This window comes from Arachis duranensis, chromosome 1, assembly GCF_000817695.3.
Source record: "Arachis duranensis cultivar V14167 chromosome 1, aradu.V14167.gnm2.J7QH, whole genome shotgun sequence".
In the NCBI taxonomy this organism is placed as follows: domain Eukaryota; kingdom Viridiplantae; phylum Streptophyta; class Magnoliopsida; order Fabales; family Fabaceae; genus Arachis; species Arachis duranensis.
In genome coordinates, this window is record NC_029772.3 from 105,868,336 (window position 1) to 105,888,358 (window position 20,023).

The 20,023-nt window shown below is 34.2% G+C and overlaps 3 protein-coding genes across 3 annotated transcripts; 2 read left to right on the top strand and 1 right to left on the bottom strand.

Moving 5' to 3' along the window:
• The first annotated feature begins 2,870 nt into the window (after positions 1-2,870).
• LOC107493707 (HIPL1 protein) lies at positions 2,871-8,043 on the top strand. Its single transcript, XM_016114763.3, is given in 8 exon segments — positions 2,871-3,524; positions 3,607-3,764; positions 4,273-4,766; positions 4,768-4,984; positions 5,217-5,433; positions 5,718-5,896; positions 6,539-6,780; positions 7,506-8,043. Coding segments are annotated over 8 exon segments (1,992 nt in total). The 5' UTR covers positions 2,871-3,430; the 3' UTR covers positions 7,897-8,043.
• Positions 8,044-8,509: 466 nt separating this feature from the next.
• LOC107493770 (DDT domain-containing protein DDR4) lies at positions 8,510-15,497 on the top strand. Its single transcript, XM_052252199.1, has 13 exons — positions 8,510-8,547; positions 9,242-9,599; positions 9,722-9,832; positions 11,098-11,184; positions 11,302-11,339; positions 11,421-11,502; positions 11,663-11,769; positions 11,877-12,042; positions 12,685-12,777; positions 12,929-13,052; positions 13,943-13,985; positions 14,077-14,265; positions 14,358-15,497. Exons 1-13 carry the CDS (start codon positions 8,510-8,512, stop codon positions 15,124-15,126), a joined length of 2,205 nt encoding a protein of 734 aa, XP_052108159.1. The 3' UTR covers positions 15,127-15,497.
• A 1,745-nt stretch (positions 15,498-17,242) lies between these two features.
• LOC107493712 (AAA-ATPase ASD, mitochondrial) lies at positions 17,243-19,622 on the bottom strand. The gene is made up of 2 exons (XM_016114773.3): positions 18,992-19,622; positions 17,243-18,749 (listed from the first exon to the last, which is right to left on the bottom strand). The coding sequence occupies exons 1-2, from the start codon at positions 19,315-19,317 to the stop codon at positions 17,492-17,494; spliced, it is 1,584 nt and encodes a 527-aa protein (XP_015970259.1). The 5' UTR covers positions 19,318-19,622; the 3' UTR covers positions 17,243-17,491.
• Positions 19,623-20,023: the final 401 nt, after the last annotated feature.

Below are 20,023 nucleotides of genomic sequence, written 5' to 3' on the forward strand. Positions count from 1 at the left end.
GTATTGTAAAGTAATGAAAATTTTCACATTGTATTAAAATTTTATAAATCATCCATATTGACTATGTAAATAACCAAAATTTACAAATTTGACTTGATAAGTGACTTATAAAGTGTTGTATTTGCACAAATATTTTCAATTGTTTATATGAAAATTTTTATGTTAAATCAAAATTTTTCACTAACTCATTTTGTTTTTCATCATTAAAAAATATCATAGAATATGGTACTTACAATTAAATTAATATTTTACATGATCAAAAACAAATATGTTTATTTAATTATTTTAAATTATTTTTTAAAAAAACTTTAAAATTAATTTATAATTTAGGATTTTAAAATGCATATTTTTTTTGTATATATGAATAATCAAATTAGAGATAAATAGATAAAATTTTAGAAATTAAAATTTATCAATTAAAAGATAATTATACATAAAAAATTCGAAGGGACTATTTTAGATTTAAAAAAAAATTTGGAACTATTTTGAGATTTTTTAAGCTCTTTGGAGACTGTTTTTAAATTTATTTTCGGGACTGATTTGTCTAGATTGCACACATGGACACTTAACGATCACGTGTGTGAGTTAATGTTTTACATCAGTAATCACCCTTAGTAATTAACAAAGGAGAACTGTATTGTCTAACAGAAATAAATGTTAAAAATTATTTTGTCTATTTTAAAACTTAAAGGACTAAAATGTCCAATTTTAAAAATCTCAGGCACTAATTTGAGTCATTGCTCTTAATTTCATTTGGTTACACATTCAATTTAAAATAATTTTACATATACATTCAGTTAGGTAATGTCACATACATTAATAGTTTAAATCGTCAATAAATAAAATGAATGTAATTGAATGATCAAAATTATTTTTTTGTTTATCATGATTCGAACGAGATAAATCTTAAAGTGGTCCCTAACGTTATACTCGAGTCTCATAGTAGTCCCTGAACTTAAAAATTACCCATATTCGTCCCTGAAGTTGCACTCCGGGACTCAAATTCATCCTTCCGGCACATTCTGTCCACCTGACACCATGGAAAAACTGATATGAACTCCTTCGTGACACGCTGGCCAAATAACGGCTAGCTGACGTAGATTAGTAAACGTTTATGGTGCAATTTGGTCCCTAAATCAAAATAAAAAATTTTAATCCCCAAATTTAATCATCATTCTCTTCTCTACAGTAATCCCTCTTTTCTCTACAGGGCATAGATCTTCATATCCCAAATTCACAAGATTTTTCTTTTTGTTTATTTTTAGTTGAAATATCTTATAACAATAACAACAACTAGAGTTTTCTTGACAACCATTATTTGAACAAGTTTAACTGTTTGTATCCCTTTTTTGTCTGTAAGAAAGATGGTGAGATTATAATATAAAAAAAGTTATGTGATATATATAATTAAATAAATAATGCAAAGTTTAGTTTCTAAAATTGTGAACGTTTATAAAAATTTGTTGACTTTTAAAAATGATTAAATTGATTCCTAAATTCATAAATTGTGAATCTCATTTCATCTCTAACGCTAATATAAAATGTTAAAAAATGTCAAGATGATATCATTAATATTTTAATATGATCAAATTAGTGTCTTAAATTAGTTAATTATATTTATTTTGCTTAATTAGTTTTTTATTAATTAGAGACTAAAATAATAAATATTAAATTAGGTAAAATTTTACTTTTTTTTCTCTAATATATATTACCCTTAATTAATTTGAAATACCTATTTAATTATAATAAAATCTTAGACACGTCATTTTAACGGAGATGTCATACGATTTAAAATGCCATAATATAACACTTTATATTAATACTATGTGAATGACCGTTAAATTAGAATGATGCATGGTTATTTTGGAATAGAGGATTCGAAAGAAAATGTAATGTAGTATATAATAATAACGATGTAACTTTTTAATTCTGTAAATACAAGAGATAAATTTTCGTAAAATCATATAAAAATATAAAATTAAATTTTGTAAAATATTTTAATTAAACTAGAGTTAAATGAGTGCATAAAATGTTAAATACAAAGACATAATATGTGACTTTTAATTAACAAAATATATGCGTGCTTTTAATGAAATTGTAATTTGTAGTCTTTTTCACATTCATACGGAGAAGAGAAGAGAAAAAAAAGAAAAGAGAGGGATTACTACTATAAAGAAGAGAATAATAATTAAAGTTGGGGATTAAAATTTTTAATTTTGATTTAGAGACTAAATTGCACCATAAAAGTTTACTAATTCACGTCAATTAGCTGTTACCCGGCCAGCGTGTCACAGAGGAGTCCAGATCAGCTTTTCGGCGGTGCCAGGTGGACAGAATGTGTCGGAATGACAAATCTGAGTCTCGAAGTGCAACTTTATGAACGAATATAGATAACTTTTAAGTTCAGGAACTACTATAAGGCTTGAGTGCAACTTTAGAGACCACTTTAAAACTTATCTTTGATTCGAACATTTATAAGAAATTAAATTAAATCGACATTCATAAAAAATTAAATTAATTTGGTAAAATTCAAATCGTACAATAAAACTATATATCCAACAAATTACCTAACAAAATTTACAACATGCTTTTCTATTGGGTTATCCTTAATTGAGTTGATAAATGATCTCTTATTTTAGTGTCTAAAAGTAAAATAGTATCAAATAAATATAAAAAATTAACTTTTAATTAGTTAATACTAGTAAATTGTTATTATAAAATTATTTTTTAATCCTAGTTTTAAAAGATATAGAATTTAAAAACAAAAAAAAAATTAAAAAATTAATTGATATTGACCAAAATAAGTTGACCGCCAATTAAGCTTAAATATATATACCCCACAATGAACCAAGCAACAACCAAGATGGACAAGCACCCCCAAATTGTTTTCTAGATGCTGGCTTTATTTTCATTGAGGCAGATAAAAAAGTCAACTGCTGCCCATAGACATCTCCAACTTGATGCCTTTATCATCATCATCTTCAACTGTCATGATTATAATTTGATGATTTTATTTATGATGAATATGAATTATGAAGCCATAGCCTACAAGCCTAAAATAAATGAACGCAACAACTAACTCTGAAAATTGAGGCGAGTGTTTTTTGACCGTCTTTTTTCAAGTAGCTTTCATGTGACTGTGAAAGTTGATGCTTGAACAAAACAAAAGAAGAAGAGATAAAGTGACTGATTTAGAAGAAGATTTCAAAGTCCAAAGAAAGAGACAGACACACAGAGAGCAGAAGGAAGAAAATTCAACACTTTCAGAAAGCTGTTTTATTTTTATTTTCTTTTTTGGGTAGAATAATGTTTTCAACCCTACCACTCCTACTACTAATGCTCCTTAGAGTTAAACAATGTTAAAGTTGAATTAGATTTGATATTCTTCGATCTTGTAGTTTTAGCTTTCAGTTCCAACTGATTTGGTATCATGAAGGGTGTTCTAATTTCCATCAACTTTATCTTTTGTTGCTTCTTACTGTTTTTGGATTCATCAACTTCACTTCCTTTATGCGTTGACTCAAGTATGTTCGTCCTTTCTTCTTTTGCCATTTTTTCTTATGCACATGCTTTTGTTTTTCTTAATATTGTTTTTGTTTGGTGTAGGTGCACCTTTCATCCTCAATAGCACACTTGAATTTTGTCCTTACAATGGAAGCACTTGCTGCAACTCCACAGAAGATGCACAAATTCAGAAACAATTCCAGCTTATGAACATCTCTGATACTACCTGTGCCTCAGCTCTGAAATCGATACTTTGTGCGGTAAGGTTCTGTTCTTCCCAACACCAACAATTGTGCGGTAAAGTTGAGGTGTCTATGAAAAAGGAACCAGAAAAGTGAAGAAGTAACAAAATCTTTTCCCCTTAGTTAATGGGTTACACTTGGTTGAGTTATGCCATTAAGATTTAAGATAATAATGTTATCTCTTTATGAATCTTGAAAATGTGATTGCTTGAAAAATCTGCATATTGCAAGTAATTTGTTGACTAACCAGTAATAGTGACCAATTTTATTCCATACTTTATGCCATAAAATAATTAAATATTTGTCTAGTCATATACTCACATGTTCGTATTTGAAAGTTTTGAGTCTCAAGCCTCACTCAATTCCTCAACATAGATGAAGCACAGTTTTCAAAAGTCTAGGAACAAACTATTCCTTTGTGGATTATTTGCATAATTTTCAATGTTAGAAGAAGTTATTTGTCCTGTAAACTCATAACTTGTCTCTATGCAGTTCCTTTCATTGTAACTTGATTTATTTTTTCTAGAGGTGTGATCCGTATTCGGCCGAGCTGTTTACAGTTCAATCGACGCCCCGGTCAGTTCCCTTGCTCTGCAATTCCACCATTGCATCCAATTCCTCCCAGTCAAAGGCAGTAGCAGTGGAAGACTTCTGCTCTCAAGTCTGGGAATCATGTCAATCTGTGTCAATAAAGAACTCGCCATTTTCGCCTTCATTACAAGGCCAAGCAGGGAGAACACCATCTAAAAGCAATCCAAGCAAACTCACAGATCAATGGCAGTCGAAAACAGATTTTTGTACTGCATTTGGTGGATCCTCCACTAGTGAATCTGTATGCTTTGAAGGAGAACCTGTTGCATTAAAGAACACTGACTCAGAAGCTCCTATTAATCCTCCACATGGCTTGTGCCTGGAAAAAATTGGCAATGGATCCTATCTCAACATGGTTGCTCATCCAGATGGCACGAACCGTGCATTCTTCTCGAATCAGAAGGGACAAGTTTGGTTAGCAACTATTCCCATTCCATCCGAAATTCGCAGAAAATGGCCGGTTCTTCGCCTCATTCACCTGTGACAAAGATAAGTGGTCTGGTTGTAATGGAATATGTTCTTGTAACTCAAATGTTAATTGTGATCCTTCAAAGATAGGCACAGGTAGTAGTGGTGTACAACCCTGCCAATACCAAGCTGTTGTTGCTGAATATACTGCTAATGGTACCGCGTCTCAGCCTTCATCGGTACTGATCTCTACACACACAAAAGTAGTTTCTATAATGAGTTTAATTTGAGAAATTCTTAGGTGTTTATGCAGCGTATTATGTAATGTGCCGATAATTAATAAGAAAATGTCATAACAGATAAGAGTTTTAGTGGTCATTTCCTCCATGAGCTTCCAAGAATTATTCATTTAATGCAATGTCATGATTAATAGGACTACATTAAAGTACTAAGATGTTATTGAATTTTCAGGCTGTAAGTGCTAAACCAACAGAGGTGAGAAGGATATTTACCATGGGGTTGCCTTCTAATACTGAGAATGGAGGTCAGATTCTCTTTGGACCTGATGATGGGTACTTGTACTTCATGATGGGAGATGGTTCAGGCACTGGTGATCCATACAACTTTGCTCAAAACAAGAAATCATTGCTTGGAAAGATTATGAGGCTTGATATAGACAACATCCCAAGTGAGTGTTAACTCAATTGATATCCTAATGTAATGCATTGGTTTGTAAGGAAACTTGTAGCAGAACTAAGTAATCCGTCCCTAGTTAACCATATACAGGTGTTGAATTATATGTCTTGATATTGTAAAAAGTTTTATACAGACATTTCAATCTTGTATTGTCATGATTGTTGTTAGCTAAAGTGTTCGACTTGAGCACTCGCTACTCAAGTCATACAATCTCAGTGCATAAAAAATTTTAGTTTTTTTCCCCACTCTTGATAAGCATCTATTGTTATCTTTCAGGTGCAGCAGAAATTAGCAAACAAGGTCTTTGGGGTAGCTATTCCATTCCTAAGGACAATCCATTCAGCCAAGACAATGGTTCACAGGCTGAAATATGGGCCTTGGGATTAAAAACTCCATGGCGATGCAGTTTTGATTCAGAAAGACCTTCCTACTTTTTCTGTGGAGATGCTGGACAGGTATATGAATTCTTCACCTTAGAAGGATGCTAGGGACTTGGGTATTATGGGGTGCCCAAAGTCTCAAATCCGGTAATATGGGATGCTTGATATTGTATATAAGGAGAGGGATTCTTTTTCCCTAATAGCTAGCTTTTAAGGGGTGGTTTTCTACTTTGCTTAGATACTTAATAATGGTATCCAAGCCTTGGTAGCTGGGCGACTAAGATGAATATCATAGCTGGTAGTGAAGTGGCTATCGCTGGGTCAGTGTTGATAAAGGGAAGTCATTGTGGACGTCGGCTCTCCAGGGACGGTGTATTGTTAGGGACTTGGGTATTATAGGGTGCCCAAAGTCTCACTTTGCGTATTATGGAATACATGATGTTGTCTTTAAGGAGAGTAGTTCTTTCCTATGACAACTAATTTTTAAAGTGTGGTTTTTCTCTTTCTTTAGTCAAGTTTACATGTCTAGTTTACATTTATTAAATTCCATACAGAATTTCTAGGTATTATTGATGCGTGCACTAAGAAAAAGAGCATTCAAGAAAGCACAAGTCTATTGTCTTTGATGACTCTGTACTTGTATAAAAATTGAAAGATAATCACAATAACAACCTGAGTAAAGAGGAATGTTGTGAATTACATCAGTGATATTTGCAGGATCTTTATGAGGAAGTGGATCTCATCACAAAAGGTGGAAACTATGGCTGGCGTGTTTATGAGGGTCCCTATCCATTCACCCCTAACGAATCACCTGGAGGAAATACCTCCAAAGACTCCATAAATCCAATTATGCCAATACTTGGATACAACCATTCGGAGGTTAACAAGAATGAAGGGTCAGCATGCATCATTGGGGGTTATATGTATCGATCTAACACTGATCCTTGCATGTATGGAAGGTATTCACAAGCTTCTCATTATATGCATTGATGCCCTTCAACTGATAATAATTACACATAATTTAGCATGATTGAGTGTTAGGTATATAATTGCCTTTCTAGTAATATCGAGTTAAAAAAAGAAATTGTACACTTTTGTCTACCCTTATTTTTGTTCTCGATCTAATTTGGGAACTTCTAATTCGTCAATCATCATTCGAGATGGAATCAGAATGTTATATGATAGTCTAAATTGGAGATCCAAATATTTTATCTTATATACATTCTCTCAATCGAATAAGAAATAAATAATTTAACTATTAACTTCCGATATAATTAACAAAATGATAGTTATTTATTAATTAATAATATCATCCAAACTAATTTCTATATTAACAAATTAGACCACATCTAGAATATAAATTTGTAACCCTAAAGTTTGAAATAGAGAAAATACTCAGTTTGGTCCCTGAAGTTACACTCGAACCTCAATTTAATCCTTGAAGTTTCAATTGGTTCAATTTAGTCTCTAAACTTTTCAATTGATTCTGTGAAAGAAACCACTACAGGAACTAACGTGATTAAAATTTGAAAAGTTTAAGAAGTAAATCGAGACAATTGAAACTTTAAGGACTAAATTGGCTTGAGTGTAACTCCAGAGACCAAATTGAGTATTTTTTTGATTGGAATAATATCGGTCTTTGTAATATTATCTGCGCAGTTTCTCACTAAAATCTGAATTTCAGGTACCTGTATGCTGATCTATATTCAGTTGCAGTGTGGGAAGCAACAGAAGATCCTGTAAACAGTGGAAACTTCAGCAAAAGCAGAATCCCCTTCAGCTGTTCACATGATTCTCCTATCAAATGTGATCCTGAGCCTGGAACCTCCCTCCCAGCGATAGGCTACATCTACTCATTTGGAGAGGACAACAACAAAGACGTGTATATCCTTACAAGCAAAGGCGTCTACAGAGTTGTTCGTCCGAGTCGCTGCAGCTACACTTGCTCTCAGGAAAAGGCAACAACAGAGGCTCCTTCTCCTTCTACTTCTCCATCTCATGCATGCCGTAACTTCTCTATATACCAGTTTCTGCAGATTTCATTTTTCTTGTTGCTTTTGATATGTTTTGTGTAGTGTGATCCTGTTTCTTGGGCATGAAGAAACATAGAAAGCATATTCACTTGATGTAATGTTATGTGTTCATGGTAATGTGAACAGAAGTGATTTCTCCCTTTGAAAATCAAATAAGAACGTAACATTAATACTGCTTTACACTAACAATTATAATTGGTGCATCAAAATTAAATTCTAAAATTATAAATAATAAAGTATAAAGAAAAGAGTAATTAAATCCTAAAGTAGTCACCAAAAAAAAAAATCCTAAAGTAAGTATAACTTATTCAACCTACACTTGTTAAGTTCTTATTTTTGCTATTAATGTGTTTCCATTCTCAACATGAAGTTAGAAAACAAGCGAATCTAGTTGTGTGAGATGAGTAGTTTTGGTGATTTGGTCCGACATGCACGGAAGAAGAAAACCTAGTACTCTTGTTTGGTAATCCGTTATCTGCTATTATTGAAGTCTTAAATTCCCTTACATTTTTCAATATTCAATACATATTAACTAATAAGCTCTCGACATCAGCAGTTGTCTCATTTTTATTTTATCAATGGATTTGCCGAGTCTTTTAGCATTAATGAAAAAGGGGAACAATCTTGTCAAAAAAAGAAAATCAATACTCTATCAATGTCTCAACTCTGCTGTGAAATTCTTACTACTAATTGGTAATAACCAGCAACGATCAAATTTATAGATTTTGATTTTACCCAAATGACAAAACCTCAAATTGAAGGTAAATGTGTCAGGAGAAGAGAAAAGACACAGACTATTCAAGTTTAACCCTAGCTACCTCTTTTATTGCCAAACCAGATTTTTCCTGTGATTTGTAGACTTAGAAATTTGACCTGTGTATTTGTAGGAGCTACAAAGATACAAGGTAACGGAACGAATAGAATAAAATATAAGCTCAAATTAACAAGTTTAACACCTTAATTTTACAAATTGACCTAAAGTGAAAATAAAATCCAACAACAAACCAAACCAAATTCAGGTGTTGTGTTTCTCACTCTTGCTCCCTTCTTCACCACAAACACATCTCTTTCTCTCTCTTCACTTTGTTACACACACTTCAGTTCAGACTTCAGAGCTATTCTATTTGCAAAGTCACAAAAACACAGAAACCTCATAAGGGGTATTTGGATTTGAGGGTTTGGACCCATTGGTCCTTCCCCAACTTAACTTAAAGGAAAAAAACCTTTTTTTTCCCTTCCTTTTTTCTCTTCATTCATTGTTTCTCGTTCTAAATCTCTTATCTTTGTTTGATTTTCTCTCTCTAACCCATGATCCTCTACATGTAATCCACCGTAACTTCCCCTAAACCCTAAACTCTCCGATCTCTCTGTCACCACCATGTTCCAGGGATCTCCCCCTCCTCCGGCAACCGTCCAACGCCGATCCTCGTCGTCGCCGGAACAGCAACCGCCCCTCTCGCGCGTGCGTCCTCCGCGCCGCTTCTCGCCTCTCAGGTCTCTTCGCCGCGGAGCCTTCACCGTCGATCCATCGGCGGAAGCCGAAGTCCGGGAAGAAAGAGCGCCGGCGGGCGGAGGAGGAGGAGGAGGAAGAAGAAGATGAGGAGTCGCCGCCGCTGTCGCCACAGCAGCAGCAATGCGCGAAGATCGTGACGCAGCTCGTGGAACCGCCGCTGTCGCCTTCGAGGATGCCGCGGTGGAACCTCCGGTGCATGTGGGAGTTGGCTTCGGTGCTCAATTTTTTGCATGTTAGCTCCAAAGCTGTGATATTTTTCGTCTTGGATTGCGTTTTTCATTACTGGGGGAGTGCTTAATTCTTATGCATTTCCTAGTATTTCTGAAAATGCTTGTTTTTTGTGTTTATTTGCAGCTGTTTAGGCCACTTTTGAATATCTCACTTGAATTTTCTGCTGAAGAGTTCGAGACTGCACTTCTTACTCCCAATGACACTTTGAGTGATATACATATGCCTTTGCTTAAGGTTGGTGCCTTTGTTTTATGCTTCTTCTTCAGTTTATGGCATTTTATCATTGAATGTAGTATGTCCTTTGTCTTTGTGGTTCCAGTTTGTTTTAGTACTTGTTACTGTGATGTTTACTTATTAGAACTTAAATTAAAGTTCTACTTTGTTTCCATAGTGAGTGAAGTTTGCAAATCCTGCAAAGCTTTTACTTTCATAGCTTTGCTTCATGAGTTTCAAGTTTTAGTTCTCTGCTGGTTTTTGTAGGATGCTGACTTATTAGTGAGACTTTAGATTTATGAAGTTGTAGTTTGGGGACTATATACTCATAGCTCATAGGAGGTTGCTGTGGCTGAAAGATGGTGGAATTAATCAGAAACTGAAAATTTGTTTTGCTTGAGTTTCCATTGCAAACTGATGACTCATCAATGAACTTGGAAAATAATATATTCCCACACAGACATAGTTTTTATGACTGAATAGCATGTTTGGCCAAGGTTGGTAAGTAGAGAGCCGGGGTTCTTTAATGTAGTTCTTCATTTTATCCTTGTCTTAGACATTTTCCTAATGTTCTGGATTCAAATAGATCCTCAGTCAAAATTAGGATTGCAAGATACAAATGTATACATTGACAGGCACTTTGTATAAGATAGCTTCATGGGAAACAGATATGGGTCAACATAGCAGAATTATATTTTGTTGCAAGAATTTTGTTATATTTAATTCGTATTGAAAGGTTTCTGACTTGAACTATAATTCACTGGAAGATTTAAATATTGTCAGTAACGCAAGAATTTATGTTTGAGGTTTAGTTCTTTACTGAAATACCTGATGCAAGATACTCTATGGATCCTTGATCGATTGAGTTATGGATCAAAGTGGGCTGATCAATAACAAAGATGCTACTTTAACTTATGTTTATAAAAAGATGCTACTCATAACATCAACCATACATTCTGAATCTGTACTACATGGGTGGGCAGATAGATATTGGGGCCAATAAAAGTTGTCTTGATTATAACAACATTATTGTTGCATTATTCTGTCAAAAGAGGATACTCAGTGGTGAGTATTACATAGAGAAAAAGAGAGAATGTTAGGGCTGTTTATTGCAAGAGAGCGTACAGTTCCAGATTTTGTGAGAGGTATTTGAAGTTATGGTTTTAGCCATAGTGCTAGTGCAGCGATCTCTGGTTTATTCCTTAAGAACATAGTAGTTTTATTGTATTGTTTATTTGCACAACTGCTTCTGGTCTAATAACAACACTTATTGAATCTTTTGACAGGCAATCCCTCCTATTATACGCATGGCACTCACACGTGATACTTGGATAACTGTATTATGCAGAAAATTGAGAGATTGGTGGCATTGGGTAATGAAATACTTCAACTTAACAGGCTGTTATTTAATTGAGTATTGTGTGTTTTTTTTTTGTTTTTGTTTTTTTTTTAGTATCAAGAGCTGATAAGTGGATGGAATTCAATTGCAGGTTGCTGATGGGGATCTTCCAATTGTTGCGTCACATGGGTTAGTATTATTGCAACATTTAAATAGGAGAATGTTAATATATGTATATACCAAGTCTCAGATTTTATGCTAATATGACAGGACGGAAATTGAAGTATATAAATCGCTTGATCCAGGGGTTCGTCTTGTGATCTTAAAAGCATTATGTGACATTCGTGTTGAGGTAATACTCATATTAATTACAACATCATATATTAAATTAAATGGGTGAACTTTGAATGGCACAGTGATGTCTCAGCATAGGCAATGGATATCTTTCTCTGATTATCCCATTTTCTAATTTACAAGTGCTTTATTGACCAAATTTGAGTAATATTCCGCAGCAAGAAGATATCCGGAATTATATTGACAACTCCCTCAAACATGGTGTTAAACTTTCAACATTTCGTAAAGAGCGAATTGGAGGTGATTCACATGGAATTTCTTATTGGTAATATACTTTTGGTTTCACTTATACGAGCCCAATTCAGATGTTATTTTTAAAACTTTTTGGACATCTGTTTGTGTTTTTATTCATTTGAAATTTGGTTAGTGCAGGTATGAAGATGACCCAGTTGTTGGTCACAGGCTGTATCGAGAAACAAGAAAAACTGAAGTGATTCAAATGAAGAAAGGGAAACCAAGAGGTTCACTGGTTCTTTCTAATACATCATACCAGTGGGAATCTGTAGCTACCAATTTTGATGAATTTCAAGATGTTTCTGTAAGTTACTAAAACTGGTTGATCTTTGTTTGGTTACTGCATAGCACTGAGCAGTTGACATTTTATAATTGTTGGGTGGTTTGCTTTGAATTGGAACGTTAGTGTTATAAATTTATCATTAGATGATAAATCAACAATCAATAACATTGAAGATATGATCAATAGTATGTTGTGAGGTTCTCCCAAACAGATAAAAATTGAACATGAGTTACCCAGCTATAGAAATTCCTGTTGGAACTGCTTCTTAGTTAATATTATACATTGAAAGCTTTCTTTTGTTATATATAATGACATCAACAGTGAGACAGAAGTAAGGAAACAAGAAAAATAATAAAGCGGTTTTGTTCCATAAAGGGTGCTTTAAACTTTATGGAACAAATCCATAATTTGTTTTTAAAGAAAAAACTTAAAAAATAATAAAATACATAAAATAATCAATATTATGTTATCCATAAGATTTTAACAAAGCTGATAGTTCATACGTCCAGCTGATTGATCCATTCTTATGTTATTCATTTTCTGAAGTCAGGGAGGGGGAGGGAACAAAGAAAGTAGCCCATCCCCTTATTAGTTTATTATGAATTGTGTAATTTGTGACCTTCACATCAAGCTGCATATCACTTCATTCATCTGTTTCCACAGGAGAAGCTTTTCTCAAGTAAAAACAGGACAGAGATCTCTGTGGGGAAAAAGCTAAAGATAGACATGCTTCCTGAAATTGAGAAAGTCCATAAGGTACTCTTTTATGTAGTTGACAAATTTAAGAATGTAGGGACAACCTAAGTACTTTTATTTGATATCCCCTCTCTACTAAGTATCTTGATTTATGGTCCTGAAGAATCTGAGTGTTTTTCAACTTACAAAATTGATTTGAATGTTGGCACAGAGAAAGGAAAAGTTGCTGAAAAAGCAACAGAGAGAGGCCCTTCTTCTTGATAATTACATGATTGCTGATGGTCTTGCTACCGGACGTTCACTGCGTTATAGGAAGCCTGTTACCTACACTTTCGGTAAGAGCAAGAATTTTTCACTATAACTTGAGTCTTCATTTTCTCAGTATTGGTATTTGATATCTACATTATAGAGAGATTAGCATTTTGATTCTACAGCTGGGGTTGGCCTTTTTGTTTTATGTTCTTTTGCTGGTGTTACATTTTCAAGTATATTGGACTTCACAGTTCACTCCTCTTTTGAGAAGTATGGTTTTTGTCAATGTTCTTGCACCTAATGTACCTTCTGTGGTTTGGCAAATTTTGCTTTGACATTGGATCATATCTACATCATGATTATGGTGTGGAGAATGTCTTAGTATTATTGTACTTCACTAGAGGGACAAGAGCTTCTAGTACTAGGATGTTAGACCTCTCTAGTGACTGTTTGTTTTTTTATCATCCAGTTAGTCTCTGGTCTGAATAAATGTGCTACATTTGATTATTTTTTCTTATTTATCATGGAATCTTCTCCCCTCATGATGCTAACACTATACCACTGCACTAGTGTCATACTTTGTACTGGTGCACCTTTTCTTGTTTTAACAATTTTGGTTTAAGACCCAATAAACAAAAGTTACAATGGTTGCATTGATCCTAATGGTGACCAATTGTAGAAATTTAAGCATTTTGGAAGTTAATAAATTTAATGTTACATATTTATGCAAGGTGTAACCTCATTTGTGTTCTGTCTGTTTTCATTATTGGTCTGACCAAATTCTTTCCTTTCTATTGTTTTTTATTTTTACAATGACGCCATGGTGATTTGAATCTATGACCTGCAGTATCCTCAAATCCTCCACCATTAACCACTCCTAATGTCTTTAATCGATTTGTCCCCTGTACCTGATCTACTTTAGTATTTTCTATGTGCTGATTTTATTCTGACTTTTGTAATACTGCCCTTGCAGATGATTATGATAAGTCCATAAATGAGGCAATCAAAGAAACCAAGTATGTGCATATTTTTCTGTGGGTAGACAGGCTAGTCATACTTATTCACTTAGAATTTGTAGTTATATATTTCTGTTTCTTCTTTTATCAGACGGAAACAACCATCCCCAGAATCCATGCCCAAGAGAGAGTTGGTAGCAAAACCGGAAGCTTTTAGTAATGGTAAATGGAGTGGTCCTTCACATTCCCCTCAAAATCTGAATTTTGGTTGGTCATCTCCAAAATCACCTTACTCTGATGATGATGAGGAAGACCATATAACGGATCCACTTGATCGAACGTGTGTAACTTTTTGTCCTCCTTCTGTCTCGAATTTGTTGTGTTTTGATCTCTCCTATCTAATATTCATTAACCATTTCATTTTAAAATCAGAAATCGTCGAAGACAGAGACCGAAGCGGTATTCAGATAAAGAGTTCCTTGATCCTGTATCAGATAATGATGCTGACTTTGACAGCGATGATGATATTGTTGGAGAAGCTGTATATGATGAAGAGTATCTCAAGAAGCGTAAGCAGAGAAGGAAGCATTCTAGTAGCTCCGAAGGAGATGAAGAATATCAGTGGGATGAAGATAATGTCGAAGAGGAAGAAGAGGAAGAGGAAGAGGAAGAAGAAGAAGATGATGATGACGATGAAGATTCCTTGAGTATCAGTGAGGACAGTGACAAACCCCGCAAGTTCAAGGCATTGCGAGGCCGTACTACGAGGGATTCTAAACGCAGGCCTGTCAATGATTTTCAATCAGGTCTAAGGCGCAGTAAGAGGTCAACCCGAAACCGTGTAAATTACCGACAATACGAGGCGTCTGAATCAGAACAAGAGTTTATTAAACCTGAAAAGTCTAATACATCAGCTGATCACTCAGATCCCAGTGAGAATGGGGAATATATGATGGAAAGTGAAGATTCCGACCGGAATGATGATGAAGACCAGGAAATGAAAGTAGAAGAGCAGCCTGCTACTTACCCCATAGTTGAAGAGAATGAACAAAATGCACCTCCCGAAAAGTCAAGTAGTCCTGGTCAGGAGGAAGTTGAGAGCATCGGAAAGCACCATTTCCTTGATTTGAACGAGCTCGCCCCTAGCTCGGGTTTCGATGATGGTCCAAATACAATAATGAAAGATGAAGACAATGAATGACCACTGAAGCTTGCCCTTCTGCTTGAGTAGAAGGGAGTAGGGATTGTAATTTTATACCGCGGAAGCCGACGTGTATGATAATAGAATTATAAATTTTTGTTGTAAGCTCAGTGTTAGTTATGATCATGATCTTCCCTATGGCATTATCTAAGCAAACCTCTGATGCTGCCAGAAGCAGCATAATGCTGAGTTATGTAGGTTAGGTAGTCATTTTTTTAGTGTTTCTACATTCAAAGGGTCTACGAAAATGGAGGAGGAAATGTTGGCGGGGTTTGTTTGACCCATCCAATTGATGTACAATAACTTAACAGGTACTGTAACTTTAAAAAGATGCGGCTTTCAGATTAATGAGCACTGCAGTTTTCTATTTACTCTTTTTTTTCTCTGTTGACTTCGGTAGTGATTAGCATTAGAAAATTTGGCTTTTCATATTGATAAAAGTGGTATTTTAATAATAACGGAACTGACAGAAGACAAATAATAATTATTTTATCAAGACTGCCAATGTTTCCAAGACTGTTTATTAATGTGCTGAATTGTCTTATTAGTTAAGTTAGTTGTTTTAACCAGAGAGAAATTAACAAAGACAATGACCTTGCAAGTTCACATGGCCATTGATGATAAAGTTCACAGCATACATACATACATACATACAAGTTGCAATAATTTTTTGAGCACCTTTTACAGCACATTATTAACAATAATTTTATTATTGTTCAAAATCTATTCTTAATATATAAAAGTAGATACATAAGTTTACCCACATTACTTTTAAAACATCTTTTTCTTTCTATTAATGCCATGTCAGCAACATCGCTTACTTGGCAAAATATTAGAATCAATCACTCAGTTTTCATATTACAAATATAATAATAATATTATTAATCATAATAAATTTTACGTTACAAATATTCAAATTCTATACTATTTGAACTACTTATATAAGTTTCTTATCACTATTCTTTCAAATGACATCAAATTTAGCACAAAAAATTTATTTCCGAACTATACAACATCTCAAACTCACTCAATAGAGCATCATTTTTTGGACAATATCACCAAACAAAAAGACAATTAGTTTATCAAAGTTTGCGTGGTTCATCTATGGGAAACATTAACACGCACAAATGAAGAAGAGTCTCTTTGCTTAGAAATGATTATATTAGATGAAAATGTACAAAACAAACATATTTATTATATTTTTAAATTGAATTTACGAAAAAAAATACTTTAATTATCTTTGCTTTTTATACTTTTTATATTATTTTATAATACTTTATATATAATTGTATTTTTATATCGTTAAAATTATACTTCTTTTAATATGCTATTCATTATTCTTTTTTAACTAATTATGAATTATGATTTATTAACACTGTAGGGAAGGAAAAGTCTATACTATAAAAAAAATTAAAAATAGAATATACAAATGATTTGTATAAGCTAATTAAAGGTATAATGAAAACAAATTTTTTACTCACAATTGTTGTGAAAAAAATTAAAGATCTAATTTTGAACATTTTCCAAGACTATTTTGAATTTGCATCACTTGAGACATTGTGTGACAGAGTGGGTTAAAGAAAAATACTAAAGGTAATTTTATTTTATACTATTTCAATTATTCTTATAAAAAATAAATTATTCAAAAAAAATCTACACATTTTGTTCTTTTTGTTGTAAATGTCATTGAAAAACTACATTAAGAGATTAAGAAGAAAGAAAACCATACAAATTCAAGACACATCATTGAAAGAAAAACATACATGCAAAGATGGAACAAACGACATAATAAAAAGTGCATACAACTCAACAATTCATAAAGAACATGTCTTCACAAGAATCTCGACAGAAAAAAGAAAGCAACAATTTTAACAATAACCAATAAAGGAAAAGGAGGACGAGCGCTATATAAGAAGACTAAATCCATCAACTAAAACAAATCCAAAAATTAAACTACCAAATAAAAATGTCACTTTGTATAACTCCAACATCTAAATCTTTTGTACTACAAATTATTTTAAACAAAACAGCTTTCAAATTTAACTTTAGTGTACACATATTTAATTTAATTCTACAAAACATAACCTTTTTTAATATTTATTATATACTATCATTAATTTACCGTTGGTTCTAGTTAATTTTAAAATTCGGAGGTTTAGTTGGATATCAAAGATCTCAGAAGCCAAATTACAAGATGAACCAAATCAAACCAGACCCGAGACCACTATAGTATATTTAATCTACATTTTGGTTTCATGGGATGTAGACATATGAATATATGATACTTACTACCTACAATGATGAGAAATAATGTTTCTCATGTTTCGCTCTTAAGAATTCTTCTAACAAAAGGCACAATGAAAGGCTATAGGCTTTGGTTTTTTGCTTGAGCAGGTTCTAAGTCCTCCCATACCTCACCATTTTCCTTAGTGTGATTTGTGTGCTTTAGTCCCTCATCTTCCTTAATGTGATCATTGGCATGCTTCAGTTCCTCATCTTCCTTTTTCGCGCAGCTCTGCCTCAGTTCCTCAGCTTTCATAGCAGCAGCAGCTTCCTCAAGTGATTCAATCAAGCAAGAAAGACACTTGTCTGCATCATCCAGTGGAGACTTAGGCATAAGGTTCTCAGCAACATCGGCTGGAGTGATCTTGACCTCCCCAATCAGCTTCCGAATGGTGTCGAACATGGGATGAGTTTCGAGCTTCAAGTAATTCTTGGCAAGCACTTTGAATCCATCAAAGCTGCAATGGGACAACTCTATGTGCTTGTCCATCCTGCCCCTTCGAATCAGCGCCGGGTCAAGCTTCTCCACATAGTTAGTAGTGAACACAATCAACCTCTCCCCACCACAAGCAGACCATATCCCATCAATGAAATTCAATAGCCCCGAAAGCGTCACCTTGCTGCTGCCACAACCTCCATCTTCCTTCCCTTCTTTCCTAAGTTCTAAACTCACCTTCTCACTCTCATCATCCGACAACTTGTCGCCACCTTTCTTCTTCCTCTGCCCTGTAAGATCAAGCGAGCAATCAATGTCCTCAATAACAATTATAGACTTACTCGTCGTCTCAATCAAGAGCTTCCTCAGCTCAGTGTTGTCCTTAACTGCTGTAAGCTCCAAGTCATACACATCATATCCTAACAAATTCGCCATTGCTGCAATCATTGTGGATTTTCCAGTACCAGGAGGGCCATAAAGGAGGTAACCCCTCTTCCAAGCTTTCCCAATCCTTGCATAAAAATCTTTGCTCTTGCTAAAAGTAACCAGATCCTCAATGATCTCCTTCTTCTTCTCACAATCCATAGCCATTGTCTCAAAGGTTGCAGGGTGCTCAAACACAATGTGGCTCCACATTGTTTGCTTGTAACTTGGCCACTTGTATCCAGGGCTATTTGTGTACAACTTCCTCTGCCGATTCCTCAGCCGAATCTCCTTCCCTTCCCTCATAACGTGTTCCAAATACGAACTTGTGATCAAGTCCCTATACTTCATGTGGAAGCTGAGCTTGTAGAACCTCTTCTCTTGTTCAGGGTAGTATGACATGGACCTTGGTGGTGACGCAACCTTGCTAGATAACCACCAAACTTTTGCACCCTCATAATCATCAGTGACTCTCTCATACCTAATATTCAATGATACAATTTTATAGGAAACAAAAAGCTAGTCACAAATTCAAGAAATTTGAAGGTCTATTTGGTTTGCTTTTTCATTTGCTAAAATTTCCTGTTTTCGTTCATTCTTTCACAAAAGATTTTCAATATTTTAAGAATAAATGAAAACAAGAAACACTCAGAATAAAAATACAAACCAAAGAGGACCTTTGATACGCATTCTTGGGCAAAAAGAAAGTAAGAATTGCAATACTCGTCCATGGTGAGAACCAAGTTGGTGCTATCTTTTCCCATCTCAGCTTTGAGTCTCTTTGCACTCTTTGATGTGTTGGCACTGAGGTATGCCTCAACAGCAGCATAAGCCTCACTTCTCTTGAGCCTATCACCCAAGAATTCATGGAAGGAGATTCTTATATAAGGGTAGAAATAGCCCATAATTCTCTCTGTGTATTTCTCAAAGAACCTTCTAACTTCATATGGACAATACTGGCGTATGATTGCCCAAACAAACATGAAGCTTGCTAAGGTTGAACCCATTGTTGCCATCATCTCACTCATCTTGAAAGGCATCATCATCATATTATAGGTGCTTGTGTTTATGTGTGTGAAAGAAAGAAAGAAAAATAAGAAAAGGGTTTCTCTATCTTGGCTTGATGAAGTTAAAGTTTGAAACTTTGATCAATGCTTTTGTTACTTCAAGTGATGGAATTTGAATAGATCATTGAAATAGAATAGAACATGTAGAAACAAAAGACTCTAAGTTGGCTATGGGTGTTAATTAGTGTATCAAAAAGTGTGTGAGGGCCTGAGGGGAAAAAGAATAAAAATAGTGAGTGGGTAGGGATGTGGAGAAAGGAACCAGTGTTTATAAGCAAAATGAGTCAAATGACACTACTTGTTAATGACACTAGCAGTAGTAGTAGGAGTGTGCAATTTTTATTATATTATATATATTATATGGTATATAAGAGAAAAGGACAAGTGAGATATATAGAGTATTAGGTTCCACTAAGTTCTTTGATTTGGTGGGACTCTGTGGAGTGTGTAGTGTGGTCCAAGACCCTGAAAAAATATGTATGTGCTGATTCATTGTATGTTATGTCTTATTGGACAATGAAAGGAAATGAAGCCATGGTAGTTGGTTGATTAAGAGCCGAATACTCCACTAATTCAAATTGATTAAGAAAAATGATAGTTCGATACATAAGTACTTTGCATTAATACAAAATTTGAAAAAAAGACCGCATCCAAAAATTGTAGTATATATAGTCTAACCTGATAATTA